General features: G+C 36.7%; 1 protein-coding gene across 1 annotated transcript in view; it reads right to left on the bottom strand.

Annotated features, from left to right (window-relative positions):
* LOC112690042 (low-density lipoprotein receptor-related protein 2) overlaps nt 1-15,883 on the bottom strand; it is a 63,028-nt gene that overhangs the window by 5,403 nt on the left and 41,742 nt on the right. Inside the window, exons 4-34 of the mRNA XM_025563937.1 lie at nt 14,403-14,663; nt 14,075-14,326; nt 13,874-13,990; nt 12,692-13,627; nt 12,440-12,577; nt 12,140-12,349; nt 11,848-12,043; nt 11,494-11,747; nt 10,954-11,397; nt 10,609-10,868; nt 10,315-10,528; nt 9,512-9,788; nt 9,248-9,425; nt 8,985-9,168; nt 8,691-8,893; nt 8,433-8,617; nt 8,069-8,369; nt 7,778-8,009; nt 7,497-7,702; nt 7,172-7,431; nt 6,917-7,088; nt 6,607-6,832; nt 6,318-6,542; nt 5,722-6,242; nt 5,205-5,642; nt 4,834-5,141; nt 4,040-4,695; nt 3,698-3,879; nt 1,911-2,358; nt 814-1,435; nt 21-600 (exon numbers count right to left, since the gene is read on the bottom strand). Coding sequence (XP_025419722.1) covers nt 21-600; nt 814-1,435; nt 1,911-2,358; nt 3,698-3,879; nt 4,040-4,695; nt 4,834-5,141; nt 5,205-5,642; nt 5,722-6,242; nt 6,318-6,542; nt 6,607-6,832; nt 6,917-7,088; nt 7,172-7,431; nt 7,497-7,702; nt 7,778-8,009; nt 8,069-8,369; nt 8,433-8,617; nt 8,691-8,893; nt 8,985-9,168; nt 9,248-9,425; nt 9,512-9,788; nt 10,315-10,528; nt 10,609-10,868; nt 10,954-11,397; nt 11,494-11,747; nt 11,848-12,043; nt 12,140-12,349; nt 12,440-12,577; nt 12,692-13,627; nt 13,874-13,990; nt 14,075-14,326; nt 14,403-14,663 — 9,686 coding nt within the window. The remainder of the gene's footprint in view (nt 1-20; nt 601-813; nt 1,436-1,910; nt 2,359-3,697; nt 3,880-4,039; nt 4,696-4,833; nt 5,142-5,204; nt 5,643-5,721; nt 6,243-6,317; nt 6,543-6,606; nt 6,833-6,916; nt 7,089-7,171; nt 7,432-7,496; nt 7,703-7,777; nt 8,010-8,068; nt 8,370-8,432; nt 8,618-8,690; nt 8,894-8,984; nt 9,169-9,247; nt 9,426-9,511; nt 9,789-10,314; nt 10,529-10,608; nt 10,869-10,953; nt 11,398-11,493; nt 11,748-11,847; nt 12,044-12,139; nt 12,350-12,439; nt 12,578-12,691; nt 13,628-13,873; nt 13,991-14,074; nt 14,327-14,402; nt 14,664-15,883) is intronic.

The raw sequence follows: 15,883 nt of genomic DNA, 5'->3' as shown, positions 1-15,883 counted from the left end.
TAACAGTTTTTTTAGTATACCTGAAGATGCCAACTGGTGAAATATAAGTAACCAGTGCCCGGATGCACGGCTATTGCTCGTGGATCTTGAATACCGGCCTTAAGAGTTCTTCTATTGGTACCGTTCAGCTCGGCGACTTCCAAGTGCTTACTGTGTCGATCCAGCCAATAAAGTTTTCGACCCACCCAATCCACAGCAATGCCTTCGAGACCGTGACTGTCGTGTCGAATAATCTTTTCTCGTTCGGTACTCCCCACTTTTGTCCTGTAGATTGTCTTGGCGCTAACGTCGCAGAAATACAACTTTTCTTCCGCAAAATCGAAATCCAACGCGACCACGTTAAGCAAATCTTGATGGTTGAGCGAATACTCGGACGCGTCTAGGGACATGTTTCGCACGTAATACTTATTGGTGAAAACTAACCACGGTTTGATTTTATCGCGACGTTTACACGTGCGCTCGTCGGACGTGCGATCGTAATAGGTCTCATCGCACTTGCAATAAAAGGATCCGGGAGTGTTCAAACAGTACTGCGAACACGCTCCGGCCACTTCCATACATTCGTTTATATCTTCGCAAGCTTTTCCATCCTCCATCAACCTGCAGAAAACAAACACTGAAGTTAGAATTTTAGCGAATAGTTCCAGAACAGATGTGCATATTATAGATGTGTACCCAGGGGATAAGAGGCCCATGGCTCGCAATAGAGCAGGGGTGAAATGTAAAGGAGTAATAAGGGGTGAAATGTGAAGGATTAATAAGGGGAGAACGATGTTCTCCGAGACCTAAGGAGAAACAGGTATGACCACTTACTTGTATCCTTCGTTGCACTCGCAGGTGAACGAGGTGGGTGTGTCTATGCACTTGTGAGCGCACTGGTTAAGTTCCACTCGGGCGCACTCGTCCACGTTGCAATGCGCAGGTTCGTCGCTGTCGTCCGAGCAGTCCGATACCTTGTTGCACACCAACGTCGAGTTGATGCACTGACCACTGTTGCACCGGAATTGATCGGAGCCACATGTCGTGATGTTCTTCCCGGGACAGTTGTACTCGTCCGAGTTGTCGCCGCAGTCATCCTCGTTGTCGCACCGGTACGTGCTCCGGATGCATTTGAAGTTTTGGCACGCGAACTCGCGCGGCGAGCACGTCTTGTACTGCGAATGGCAATCCTTGCCCTCGTCCGTGCCGTCACCGCAATCATTGTCATGGTCGCACACCCATCCTTTGTTAATACACCGTCCGTTGCCGCACGTGAATTGGTCCGCACTGCAGTTCGCCACGGTGGAGCAGTTGAGCGCAGTCGCGTTCTCGTCCGCTCCGTCCACGCAATCTGGGTCGCCGTCACACAGCCATTTTTTCGGTATGCACTGCGCTCGGTTCCACGCCTTGTTCGCCAGGCACGTGAACTCGGTCGATTCGTCGCACTTCCGGTTATCTAGGCAAATAAAAATATTTTTAAGGTTTGATGCAAAACTACTACCCATAAAAATGATGGTACCGCGGAACAGAAATGTTAGAAAAATGGAAATTTCGAAAGTGGAAATATTACATCCTCCTATTGTCGTTCAAATAATACCATACGCCATTGAATCGAACTCGAAACAATACGTACAGTAAACGGTACAGTAGTATCATTTACTGAACTTCCGTTATTTGTTACATACACTACGTTCCTTTCATCGAATAGGTCGACATTTCGTAGACACTAGACAGGCTTAAATTTTTCATCCGAAATGCGAGAACAGAGAAAAATATGGAAAGCGACAAGAAATACTGACACAAAATATAGTACACAATAATGCTATTTCAACGGACTAAAACAAAAACAATCGTTTTGTTGGAAAATTATTTTGTAGTGACCTTAAGATAACACTATATTAAAAATATTAATTGCATTATTTTAGACTTACTGCACTGGTGTCTCGCGTCTTCGTCGGAATTGTCCAAACAATCGTTATCACCATCGCAAATATAAATCCTCGGTATGCAGTTGCCGTTGTCGCAGGTGAAGAGATCGCCGAAACATGTACGGCCTTCCGACTTGCAGTACTCCGGCGGCTCGTCCGATCCATCACCGCAGTCGTCGTCTCCGTCACAATACCATGTGGCGGGTATGCATCTGTGGTTCGGGCACCGGAAGCTGTTGGATGGACACGTTCTCTGAGAACAGTGCACCGAATCCTCGTCACTATTGTCCCCGCAGTCGTTGTCGCCGTCGCACAGCCAATACGGTTCCACGCATATGTTCGTCTTTTCACACTTCAAATGGTTCGCCGGACATGTGATGTTTTTCGGACACCGGTCGTGAGTCTCGTCTGAAGTTGAGTTATCTTTGCAGTCGTTTACGCCATTACATACCTAATGTTAAATTTTTTTATACGAAAACAATTAGGATAGTTAAAATATACACGATGCTTAAAAACAAAATTTAACAATTGCTGAATATTATTATTTAGCTAATGAATGATGATGAACGATTCGTTCGCTACGATCAATTTTACAAATGTTCACTTTTTATTTCAAGTTCATAATGTTAAATCATATCAACAGGTGCTGTATGGATGTATCATTCAAAGCCCTTATTGATGAACCCGGTTTCTCGAATGATATTTCATTAATAATGAGAATACAAATTGTTGCATCGATTGAAAGTTAAAATTCAAGTTACAATAGATATTATAACATGTGGTCATGGTAAAATTAAAAACAAAACAAAAATGCATAGGTGACCATAAAAAATATTTAAGACCTCTTAAAATTAAAAATGTTATATCTATGTGTAAAGTTGTATGTCACCAATCATGATTTTACGCGACAAAATGATTACGTTAATAGTCACTGTAACTCAACTACATTTTTATTTTATAATAATATTACTTCATAATAAAGTTAAGTTGAGATTCATGTTGGGTATTAAGTGTTACTAAAAAAAAAAAAAACATATTCATTTGTTTTTAAAATTTATTTTCAAATGTATTGAATTATTAATATATATTTATTTTTTTTTAGCATCATGATATTGAAATTTCTATGCATAAATAATTAAATAACAGGATTTTTTTTATTTTTAGGACAAATAGTAATTATAGAGCACATGTTTAATTATTTAGAAATTTTAACTAGATTATATGTTTGTAAACTATATTGGAGTAAAAAAGATATTATTGAAAAAAAGTGGATTATCGCAGAAACCAATACTTTAACAATTTACTAACTATCAAATTACTATCTGCACAATAAATAAGAATTTGTCAGTCAATGTATATCATTATTACTTTAAAGTATAAATAAACCATACACATGATAAGTAATCATGAGCATGAAGGTATAATATTCTCATATATAATATGTCTCAACTCAATTAAAATTATAATGGGCAACTGTATTTTTGTTTATCATTTATTGATATCTTTAATTGTTTAGATATTTACTGTATTTTATACGCTATATCCATTTTCAAGGTTAATATCACCATAATTAAATCGAGTTATTAAAATTCGGCGCTCATTAATTATTAGTTTGAGTTATATTTAGATTAGATAAAATATAATCAGTAAAAAACATATTTTTAAGTATCAAAATAAACTATTATAATGAACATGATTATATATAATATTATAGACAAATATTTTAATTTATTTTTTATATTAAACTATAAACAATTGGTCTTTGAAAAAACAAATAAGTATCAACTTACTTGTGACATGGCAATACATCTGAAATTAGCACAAGTAAATTCTCCATCTGCGCATGGTGGATAAACACATCCAACTTCATCAGATCCGTCTTTACAATCATTTTCATGATCACATTTCCAAGTTTTAAATATACACCGACCGTTGGCACATCTGAACTCATTAGTACTACACGAATGATAAGCTATATAAATAACAAAACATACAGTTAGAAGTTCAAATTTAATTATATAGTATTTTTATATTTATATTTTATTTCTCGTAGTTTTGTTACTATTGTTAATAAAGTTAATACTCGAATTTTCTTAGAAAACCATTAATAATATTAAAAATAAAATACATACCACAGTAATTTACATCTTCGTCACTGTTGTCACCGCAATCATCATCACCATCACATGACCACATGCGTGATATACACTTTCCATTGCGACAGTGGAATTTGTTATTTTCACATGTGATATTCTTACTAACACACATACGACCTTCATTTACAAGTTTCGAATTGTCATCACATTTACATTCAGCTGTAGCATTGGGTCCAGGGTGGCAACTTTGTGCGCATCCTCCATTGCTAATTGAACATGGATTTATGGAACATTTTTGTCGGTCTTTAGAATAAATTGCTATATCCCTGGGAGAATCGTCTAATCTCTTGACAATTTCTATCATATTACCACCAGTATGTTTATCAGCTCTATAAACACCTCTCAGCTGAAGATCCGTCCAATATATATAACTTCCATGGACAGTCAGTGCAAACGGATATATGGTAGCTGTTATTAGTACTTCTCGATTAGATCCATCGAGCGTAGATCTTTCAATCTTTTCTCTCACGGCGTCAGACCAATACAACATTTGATCATCGAAATCAATCGTCAAACCACTTGGTTGAGACAAATCCTTATCGATGATTGCTTTTTTCAAAGACCCTGCCATTGTAGTTCTGAAAATCTTGCCAGCTGTACCAAATCTTCCCCAGTCGGTAAAATATAAGGTTCTAAATTAAATAAACATCATAAAAATAGTATTTAACAACTGGAAATAAAATATTTTAGTAGTTGTGCAATAATTAATTAAAATTTAAAACTCTAAAAATAAAATTAATAATAGAAAACAAAACAATGAGTCTACTAACCCATTACATGGATCGACAACAATTGCTCGAGGTCTTTCAACTCTAGCAATCATCACCACTTCGGTGCCGTCTAAATTCATTGCATATATGGAATTATTCGATGAATCTGTCCAATAGATTTTCTTTTGTGTCCAATCATACGAGATTCCTTCTGGGTTGATTCGACGTCCTAAAATTGTTTTTATTTGGCTATTGCTAGGCGAATTACTCGACACTGATGCTATCTGGGACATTGGTCGAATTTGAGTGAAGAATAATTTATTATCTGAATAATCGAAATCTAAACCAACCACATTTGACAAATTACCCTGGAAAAATATTATAAATTATATTATGTTCATCATAGCGTACTAATTATTTTATATACATACAACTGGCTTGAAAGGCAGTGTGGTTGATTGGGGGTCTAAACTTGCTGATCGAATTTCAGTTCTCGTAGCAAATACCAAGTATTCAGACACCGTGTCACATTTAGTACCCGTTCCCGCTGCTATAACTCCAGTAGCACAATCACAACGGAACAAAAATTTATTCAACGAATAAGAAGGTGGGAATGAGAAACATAGTTGATCACATCCTCCGTTGCCGAATCGAGAACATGAATTAGAATCATCCGGAGGTTGTGTATTTACATCGAATATTGCTATATCACGTAATCTGGGTAGCCCTGTTCTGATTGGAATAGGCATGGATATATTTCCTGGCAATTTGGAAGCCTTATATACAGTTTTTAGATTTCTATCGACCCAATACATATCACTCAAATGTATAGCAATACCCATTGGATTTGGTATATTTCTTCGTACAACCTGAGAAAGCAAACAATTATTTAAAAACCTCAACGTTTTTTAAAATAATATTTTTTGAATCAAAATATTCACTGTTTACCTGTCTTTCTCCACCACTAGAAGATATTTTTTGGATTAAATCTAATCTTGCATCTACCCAATATACATCATGTGTAACCATATCAACAGTTAAATCTCTAGGTTGACTAATTCCAGTTGTCACAATCGGCATCCAATTAGATCCGTCTAAGTAAGCTTTTCCTATTTTAGGATACTGACCGTAGTCGATCCAATACAACAATCGTTTGATTGGATTAACCGCCAATTCTTTTGGTGCGTCAGTAGTTGTTTTGACTAGGACTTTACGCATAGAACCATCCAACCAACAAACTTCAACGTAATTTTCATGTGGAAATACATTTGTGAAATACATATTGCCCGCAATCCAATCGATAGTCAGACCACGAATACCATTGGAACCAATACCGTCTTTGATTATGTGTTGAAGTTCAGTACCATTGGGTCGTATTCTATAAATGCCATTCCATATACCACGATTAAATTCTACCCAATATATCCAGTTTTGAGCCACGTGAACATCAACGTGTAAAATATGATGTCCTGCAGATTTTTAAATTAAATTAATGAATATATCTTTAAATTGAAATAATTGAAATAAATATTAAAATAGTTTACCTGGTCCTGATATAGGAACAATTGCATCAAGCGTGTCGGTAAGACTATATCCTCTGACTAAATCAACTTGAGAAACTACCGCAAATGATGTGTGTGGTGTACATTTAATATCTAGTTCTTTTTTATATCCCACAGAACAAGCACAAACTCTATTACCGTTTTCACTGGGAATACAAAACTGTTGACAACCCCCATTTTTAGTAACAGCACACGGATGATATTCATCTAAAAAAATTGAGTTATTTTAAATTTACTTTTTTTTAAACATTAAAACTTTTTTGAAACTTACTAGTTTTCTTTGAAAACACTGTTAATGATTTAAGATCTGCATCGTTTTCTAATATTTTTTCCATTCCAGATCCATCATCAGCATTTACTCTTACAAGATGATCATATCTGGAATCGATGAAGTACAAATACCGATCGTAAATGCCCATTGATTTTGGGAAAGCAATACTTTGATGTTCTCCCATTAATGTTCGATGGTTCATACCACTCACACTCATCATTTTTATCTAAAATAAAAATAAAAATACTTAGAAAATAATTTTTTTTTTTTTGCGGTATTAATAAAATAGAATAATCAAAAAATTATTTACGCTGCTAGGATATTGTGTGCTATAATAAATATTTTTTTGTTCTAAGTCGATAGCAATTGCTTCAGGTGTATAACCATCATGTATTAACACTTGAGGATTAGATCCATCCATGTTAATTTTACCTATCTTAGGAGGTACTCCATATCCTCCTTGATCAGCCCAGTAAAGTTTTCTACAATAATATATTAATTTAATTATTGAATGATAAAAATTAGTATAAAATATAAATTTAATAATTTACAAAGGAAAACTTACCCTTCACTAGGATCTAAAACAATCCCAATCGGTGTTGCTACTGATACATCTTTTCCATTATTCGATAACAGCACCATTCTGTATTTATTATTACCATCGACTTTAACTACCTCTAAGCTAGAAGATTCCCGATTTCCAATATACAAATTTCGACCATTCCAGTCAAAAGCGATAACATATGGGGCTCCAACGAAACCAGTAAGATCACCTAATAAAGATGATTTGTTTCCTCCATGATAGGGAGACATCATTAACGTACACTATATCATCACAAAAATAAATTTAATAAATTTGCATAATATTAAAAACTGCTAATAGTATTTACATTAACGCTGTTGATACTTTCATCTTCTTCATTCACTTTCAATCCTTCGACCCAGTATAAAGATTTTGTTTCTGTGTCGTAATCTACTTGTGTTCCTCCTTCAATACCAACAATAGGAACAATGTGTCCAGTAGTTTTATCTCCTGGTGTAAGACTTACGTCAATAATTTGGTAACCTCTCATAACTAATAAAAACGGAGACTCGTCTACACAAAATAGATAATATTATTAGGCACTGAAGACTATTTCGAAAATCAACATATTTTTGTATCATTAATTACTTTCAAGGCACTGGCCAGTACTAGAAACTTTGTATCCTGGTTTACATTTACAGGTGAATCCTGTAGGCGAAGAAGGTGATAATAAACAAAGTTGCTCACAAGTGGTATTTTCACAAGGATTTGGTGTGATTGGTTGTAAGGACGGATGATGTACATGAATACTCAATGGTTGTGAAATTAAATGGGAAACCACTGTTTGATTTTTCCCCTTAAATTTATGAGCGGATAATACCTAAAATAAAAAATATATATAAAAGAGATAGTTAACACCACCTTAACAATAAATGTTACCCTATTTAACTGTCTATCAGTCCAGTAAAGTGTGTCTTCGAACAAAGTTAAAGAATGTGGATGAAGTAAATAGTGACTTCCAGCGATGACTTGCTGACGACCTGTACCGTTATAATAACAGAAGTCAATGAAGTCAAGTTTAGAGTCAGCAAAGTATACACGTTGATTGACAATATCCAATGTTAAACCATTAGGCCAATAGATCTTAGAACTGATTATAACAGAACGGTTAGTACCGTCCATACCAACACGTTCAATTCTTGGATTCTCTCCCCAATCAGTCCAAAACAACCATCGTGCTCTATACAATTTTAAATGTTGCTTAATATTATTCGGTTAGTTGTAAGATGAGTCAAAATCATACCCAGGACTTGGATCTAACATCATTCCTCTCGGTTGAGTAATATTTTCTTTTAGCAGAATAATACGATTCGTTCCATTTTCATTAGCTACTTCAACCGTATTCAACCGAGAATCTAACCAATAAATATGTCCTCCAATCCAATCATAGGCTAAACCTTCCACTAAATCTAATCCAGATGTGATAATCTATAACAATTTTGTACACATTCGTTAACAATAATTACTGTTAATACGATATTAATTTTATATATCTACTTACATCTCTAGGTTCACTGCTTTTATCCAGCCTGGATATTTTTTTAAGTTTCATGTCTGACCAGAATATCGTGCCTGTATGCATGTTTGACGCTGTTGCAACTACATTTTCCACTATAATAGGGACCCGTTCAAGACCTTGTTCTTTGAGATCAGCTACCAATATGGAATGCCGATTGGATATAATTAGAAATGCGGCACTATGGTCTGACAAAAAAAAACACAAGGTATCAATTAATATGAGTATAAGGTGACAATATATGATATTTTAAAATATTTAAACATTGTATTATCTTACTTAAAGCTTTACAAGTGTGCTTATCAGACTCCAGAATATATCCTGAAGCACAGGAACAGAAATAACTTCCTTTGGTATTTGTACAGTGCTGCGAACAAAGACCAGGTGGGTCACACTCGTTTAGGTCCATACATTCATATGTAGTGTTCAGAACTTCACCATGGGGACATGTGCATAATGGTCCCTAAAATTCATTTTTTGTTTTAATATAGACTAAAAGTGAATAAAACATTTTATTAGCTATGCAATCTAAACTAACTTACTACTGGCGTTTGTTTACATCCGTTTGAACAGAAAGAACCTTCCTTATCACATTCTGGTAAGTCACAATTCGGTCCTTCATCGGCACCATTTGGACAATGAGGTATTCCATCACAAACATTTGTTATATTTATACAACGATTTGTCGCATTTGGACACTGCCATTCACCTGACATACACCTAAAAAAAAAAAAAAAAAAAATATTAAATTTCGTTACTTATTCAAATTTGGTTTCGATCATGTAGAAAAATTAAAATAAACATACTTGAATGGTGGTGCTCCACAAGCAAGTCTATAATCTTCATCAGAACCATCACCACAATCGTCTCTTCCATCACAAATATATGCTTTGAAAATACACTGCGAATTATTGCATTTAAAATAGTTCGACTGACATGAAACTTGTCCACACGTTTTTGGTTCATCAGAATCATCATCGCAATCAGCTGTTCCATCGCAATACCATGTTTTTGGTATACAAATTCCAGATTTTTCACAACGGAATTGCTTTTCTGTGTCACATTGATTAGGAGCTAGTGTAGCTATAACAAACATTATAAAAATAAATTTTTATTATAATATAATTTAATTATATGTAAACATCTGATATGACTTTTGAACGGTTATCATAATCTGTTAAAATAAAAATTCAAAATAAATTCAATTTTTTTTTGATTTATACAAGTTAACTGTGTTATATTTGACTTTAAACCTATAATAACTATAAACTCACAATTTTTTTTATTTAACTATGCAATTTTTTTACTAATTTTGATTGAGTTTCTATTCATTTTATACTCATATTTATACTGTGCTGGTTTCATAAACCGATAAAAAACCTATTTATTTCACTATTATGTACCACCATATAGGATAACTTGACAATATCATCATCACATGAATATTTAAATTTATATAAAAAATAATTTTTATAACTTTTCATCTACTTTATTAAAATATTTGTTCATTTTTCACACGTATTTTATCGCCTCTTTAATATGAAATTCTTGATAGTAACTAATGCTCGATTTGATTTTTATTTATACGACTAAAAGTTTTAACACTTACGACAACCCAGTTCATCACTGCCATCATTGCAATCCAATATGCCATCACATTTGTACGTTTCTTGTATACATTGTCTAAGATCAGCACATTTGAACTGAGTTGGTGAACACGTGATCGGCGGACAACCTTCTTCGTCTTGGTTATCGAAACAGTCATTATCGCCATCGCACACCCACGTTTGAGGAATACAATGACCGGACCGAGGACAAGTGAACTAAAATATGAAAATACACATAACAGTCTGTGTAAACGTTTTATCCAGCAACTCTTTTTGATGCGGCATTCGAAATTTACCTGGAAATATGCACAAGTTTTTTCGGCGCAAAAATCGCCTTCGTCAGAACCATCGCCGCAATCATTTTCCGAATCGCATTTCCACGTGGACGGTACACAGCGGTTGTTATCGCATAAAAATTGCGTCGAAGAACACGTGACGTTCGTGCATCCCGTCTCGTCGCTATAATCACCACAATCATTTTCACCATCACATCTGAACGTGCCCGGTACACAACGGCCGGAACCGCATTGCCATTCGCCGGGAGCACAAGTCGGCTCTGTAAAAATAATAATTATTAATGCACTCTGTTGAAAATTAATTAAATTTATTTTGTGTTACACAGAACATTTTTCTATACTAACTAGTGCAGTTTTGTTCTTCGTCGGAATTGTCCAGACAGTCATCGTCGCCATCGCACACCCACGCTTTGGGTATGCACCGCATGTTGTTGCACGTAAAGTCCCATGTATTCGGACAAGCCGTAACTGGAGGCTCGGCATTCGGATCTGCTACGCACGTTTTACCGTCCATCGCAATTTTTTCTCCATACGGACATCCGCATTGGGCTTTAAGCGTTATCGAGGAGTTTGAAGGGATCGCGAAACACAGCTTTTGACATCCTCCGTAGTTGGCGACATTTGAACACGGATGGCTGTTATCTAAAAGTTGTTCGTGTTCGCTGTATATTTTCACGCCATACAAACGATTGTTTTGTGGTTCTCGTACTTCGATGTTGGATACCACGCCGGTTAACTTGTGTATCTTAATGATGGCGTCTAGTCGCCAATCGGTGATGTACATCCAATCTAGAATATAAATTGAGGAATACAATTGAGTGATATTATGTAAAACTGCGAGTACCAACAACAGAACATTATTTTTCTGTTGTAAATAAATCGTACCGTAATGTGTGACAATGGAAAACGGATGTCTGATCAATGTGGAATTGATGGTTTTCACGTCCGTGCCGTCAAGATTTGAATGCTGTACATGATCTAACAGCGCATCACACCAATAAAGTCGATCGGACATGAAATCAACAGCTAGACCGTTCGGCCATCCCAATGTGATATTTCGAAACACGATCAAATTAGAACCATCAGTGTACGCACGGCTAATGTTTGCAGGTCTATCCCATTCGGAAAAAAATATATACCTGAAAAAAAAAAACAATACATAGTTAAAATATTGTCTGGGGTTATCTACGTGTTACGTTACGTACAACAATTTAGTAATTATAGTAATTTTATACGTACCCTTTGTTGGGATGTACTACAATCGCTCGGGGTCTTTTCATATTTTTTAACAATACTCTTTTATTAGTCACGTTACGGGTACTCAACACGTTTAACGTTCCTTTTCTGCTATCGATGTAGTATAGGTTCTTGGCTACCCAGTCGACAGCAAGACCTTCTACACCTTCATTTTGCGATGCCAAGACGATTTCTCTACCTGCATATAATATATTATTAAATTGATTATTTATTTTGTTATTTTTATATGAATTGTATACGATAAAGTCGTTTACAATTGACTACAATAATTTACCTGTCCCATTTCTATGTATTCTATAGATAACATCTTGAAGAACGTCTGAATAATATATGTAATTATCACGAGCGTCGAAATCTAGACCTACAAATCTAGCTCTCCTTGACGATACAGGCAGTATGGCATCACTGAATCCTTGCGAAACTTTGTTCAAAACTTTACCTTTGATAAATCTTTGTTGCGAGTACAAAAGAAACTCATCGATCACTTAAAAAATAAAACATCGAAATTAAAAGGCAAAACAAACGGAACACCTCCTACACGTAATGTTAAAATATAAATTGTAGTGATACTTACAAACACAACTATGCATATCTTGGGCAAGTTGGTAACCCATATTACAGGCGCATCTGTAGGCCAACAAGCCATCACTACCTCTGGTCACGATACACATGTGCAAACAGCCAGCGTTGTTCTTGCTGCAAGGCGACGGTACTAGAAACAAACACCGATCGTTACGTCAACGAAACTGGATATAATGACGTAGGTATACTAACGCAAGTCTTCGGTTATAAGCTATACGTGCGCGTATACAAACGTTGCGCTTACCTTCTCTTTGGACCAACGAATGGACGATCTTCACAGACTTCGGGTCCTTGATGTCGCGGTTCTTGTACACCGACGAGACGGTGGTCGGATCGTACTTGTTGACGCTCAGTAAACCCTGTTTGGTACCGTCCGACCAGTACACCCGGTTCTCGAATACCGCGAGCCGCGACGGTGACGGTACCTGAGGCCCTCTCAGTATCAGATGCCTGTTGCTGCCATCGTAGTCCACGGTCTCGATGTAGTCCAACAGCGAATCGCACCAGTACAGTCGTTTCTCGAGAATATCTACCGCTACCCCGGAAGCCTTGTACACGGCGTCGGTGACGATCGCCTTGGTGTCGCTGCCGTCCATGTTGGCGCGGATCAGTTGATTGCCGTCGGCGATAAACATGTACCCTTGCGTCGGGTCCAGCGCTATATCCGAAGGGTTGGTAAGGTTACTACTGAGCGCGATAGCGTGCCACCGGCCGTACAGCTCAAACACGTCGATCTTCTGTCCCACGCCGTCCACCACGTACAGCTTGTTGCCGATCCAGTCGATAGCGATGGATATGGGCTCCCACATACCGGGCAACGTAATCTCAGCCGGCATCGCATTTCCATCGCGGATGAACTTTTTCACGTCGGACAGCTGCATGGACTTGATCTTCTTCATCTTCACGTCCGACCAGAACAACGTGTTGAATGCATAATGGTAGTCCATGCCGCTGGCGGACGTCGCGTTGGCTACCACCATTTGGTTTTGGTACTTGGAGTCCATTTTCATGATATTCTTGTCCTGAGCGAAGTACACCTGGAACGATTGAGTCCGATTATTGGCCACGCATTTCTTCTTGTCCACCAGATCGTATCCGGGATAACAACTGCACATATACGACCCTTCCGTGTTCTTGCATAATTGTTCACAGAATCCCCATTCGGTACACTCGTCACGATCTGAAATGAGAACACACAATGATAATGTCACGAGAATACGACTGCGTGTATTACGATATGATGTCGCGAGGACGTACACAACACTACGGCATAGGCACATATAGAGTTTAAATTTTAGATAGTAAAGTACAGCTCTCCTAACAAAGCTTATAACTTAAAACAACAAAAAAGTACCCAGCCTTATAAATCATTACAACGTATTTTACATTCCGAGCGAAAATAATAAATCAACACTCGGATACTAACCTATACACGTTTTCGAATCGTTGCCAATTTTTCTACCCTCGGGGCAATAACACGTGCCTCCGGTGGGCGACGCCTGGCACTTGTACTCGCAACCCAACGCTGGACAACTTAACGTCGCTGTAAGACGAGAAAAAAAAAATTAAACAAATGTGTAACCAACATTACGCGTACACATAACGATTTTAAATTAATAACACTTACAGCACGCGGCCTCTTCGTCTGCGTTGTCTTCACAATCTTTATGTCCGTCGCATAGTTGCGACTTGTTTATGCACTTAGGCCGTTTGTTCGGTCCACCTTGCGGACACAGATATTTTCCCGGACATGCCATAGTAGTGCAATTTAATTCATCGCTGCCATCGTGGCAGTCCGCGTACCCGTCGCACTGATAGTTTAGCGGGATACAAAGTCCGTTGCCGCACCGGAATTGGCCCACATGACAAGCAGCAAAGTCTTAGGAGATGAAAATTATATTAGTTAGTGACAAACATGGACAACGAAGGGGGAAATTTATGTCGCATTAACTTACTGCAGTTTTCTTCGTCACTATTGTCACCGCAATTGTTCTGATGGTCGCATTTTAGTTTCGGGTCGATGCACTTCTGCCCGTTTAGACAACGGAATTTGTCTAGCGGACAAGACATGTTGATAGCCGGGCCACAGTTCTCCTCGTCCTTATGATTGCGGCAGTCGTAGTAACCGTCACATCGTTTAGACTTGGGCAGACATGGACCACTGGCGGGACCGTTCACCTCACACCGGAAGTCTTCAGTCTGACATTTTCGGTACGCTGTAAACAGTAAAATATCATAAAATTCAACATATTACCATACAGTTTATATGTAAATAAATCACGACGGTGACCAAGTCATGGGTGCAACGCAAAAATCGTGATCTAACGATGTTATTACGAGACGCATGAAAAGATATTATTTGTATGCATTTCGACACATAAGGTTAAAATAATATGTTACATAACGACGATTGACCGGTCTTGCTATTCACTATATTCAGTTTTTCTAACTGCAAAATTGTTTATGCCGCCGAGATTAGACGAGCGGAATCGGATGTGAACTTATGCGATGAAATGATTATATCAGCTGCAGTGGCGTATCCAGGGGAGGGTTAGGGGTTATAACCCCCCCCCCCCCCCGAAAATGTTTAGTGTATGTATATTGTTTATTGATTATAATAAAAACACACAAAATTCAAAAAAAATTTAATGTTCAATTTTTTATAACCCCCCCCAAAAAAAAATTCTGGATACACCACTGATCAGCTGTAACATCGCGCATACAACGGAATTAATTTTTTGTTTTTCTACTTCTGTGATTTACAAAATAAAAATCGCGTCACGCCACACTTCGTTGTCGTCTTAATAATCAGATTTAAGGCGTATTTTTTTTCCTTTTCTATTCATAGAGAATATTCTTTGGGCGTATTTTAAAAGTTCTTGTCTCGCATTATCGATCCACGCGCTACGGAGCGTGAAAAATGTTCAAAATATCGAGTTTTATCCGTCTTAGAGAGAATGATGATGTTCAATACCATTTACCCAAACAATAACTATATTAAATCAAGTAAAATTACTACTGACCATACACGATAATACGCGTAGATAACAATATTTGGAAATACTACAGTTAATTAGGTTAGTTTACATTGTTCAGATCGTAAAGAATGCCGTCTAATACGATGATGCTAAATCATAGGCATGCACAAACCTGTATTTCAGAGGGTGCCTACAATACTTTTGAGCCTTATCTCAATAAAATGTATAGGTATATTTAATAAATTATAATATATAAATAATAAAATAAATATGAATTTCATTTTTTATTTAATATTGTGGTATATTAGTATTAATATATAGTATTATTAATGAATATATTTTCCTTAAATCTAGTATACTTTTCTCAGATAACTTCAATAATTAATGATTTTCATTTTTATAGTAAATTGTAGCTATTATATTATCACAATTAGTTTTTGCACGAAAATTTAGAAAAT

Source organism: Sipha flava, unplaced genomic scaffold, assembly GCF_003268045.1.
Source record: "Sipha flava isolate LNK unplaced genomic scaffold, YSA_version1 48_pilon_pilon, whole genome shotgun sequence".
Lineage (NCBI taxonomy): Eukaryota > Metazoa > Arthropoda > Insecta > Hemiptera > Aphididae > Sipha > Sipha flava.
Note: the sequence above shows the minus strand (reverse complement) of the source record. Positions and strands in the feature narration are given on the sequence as shown.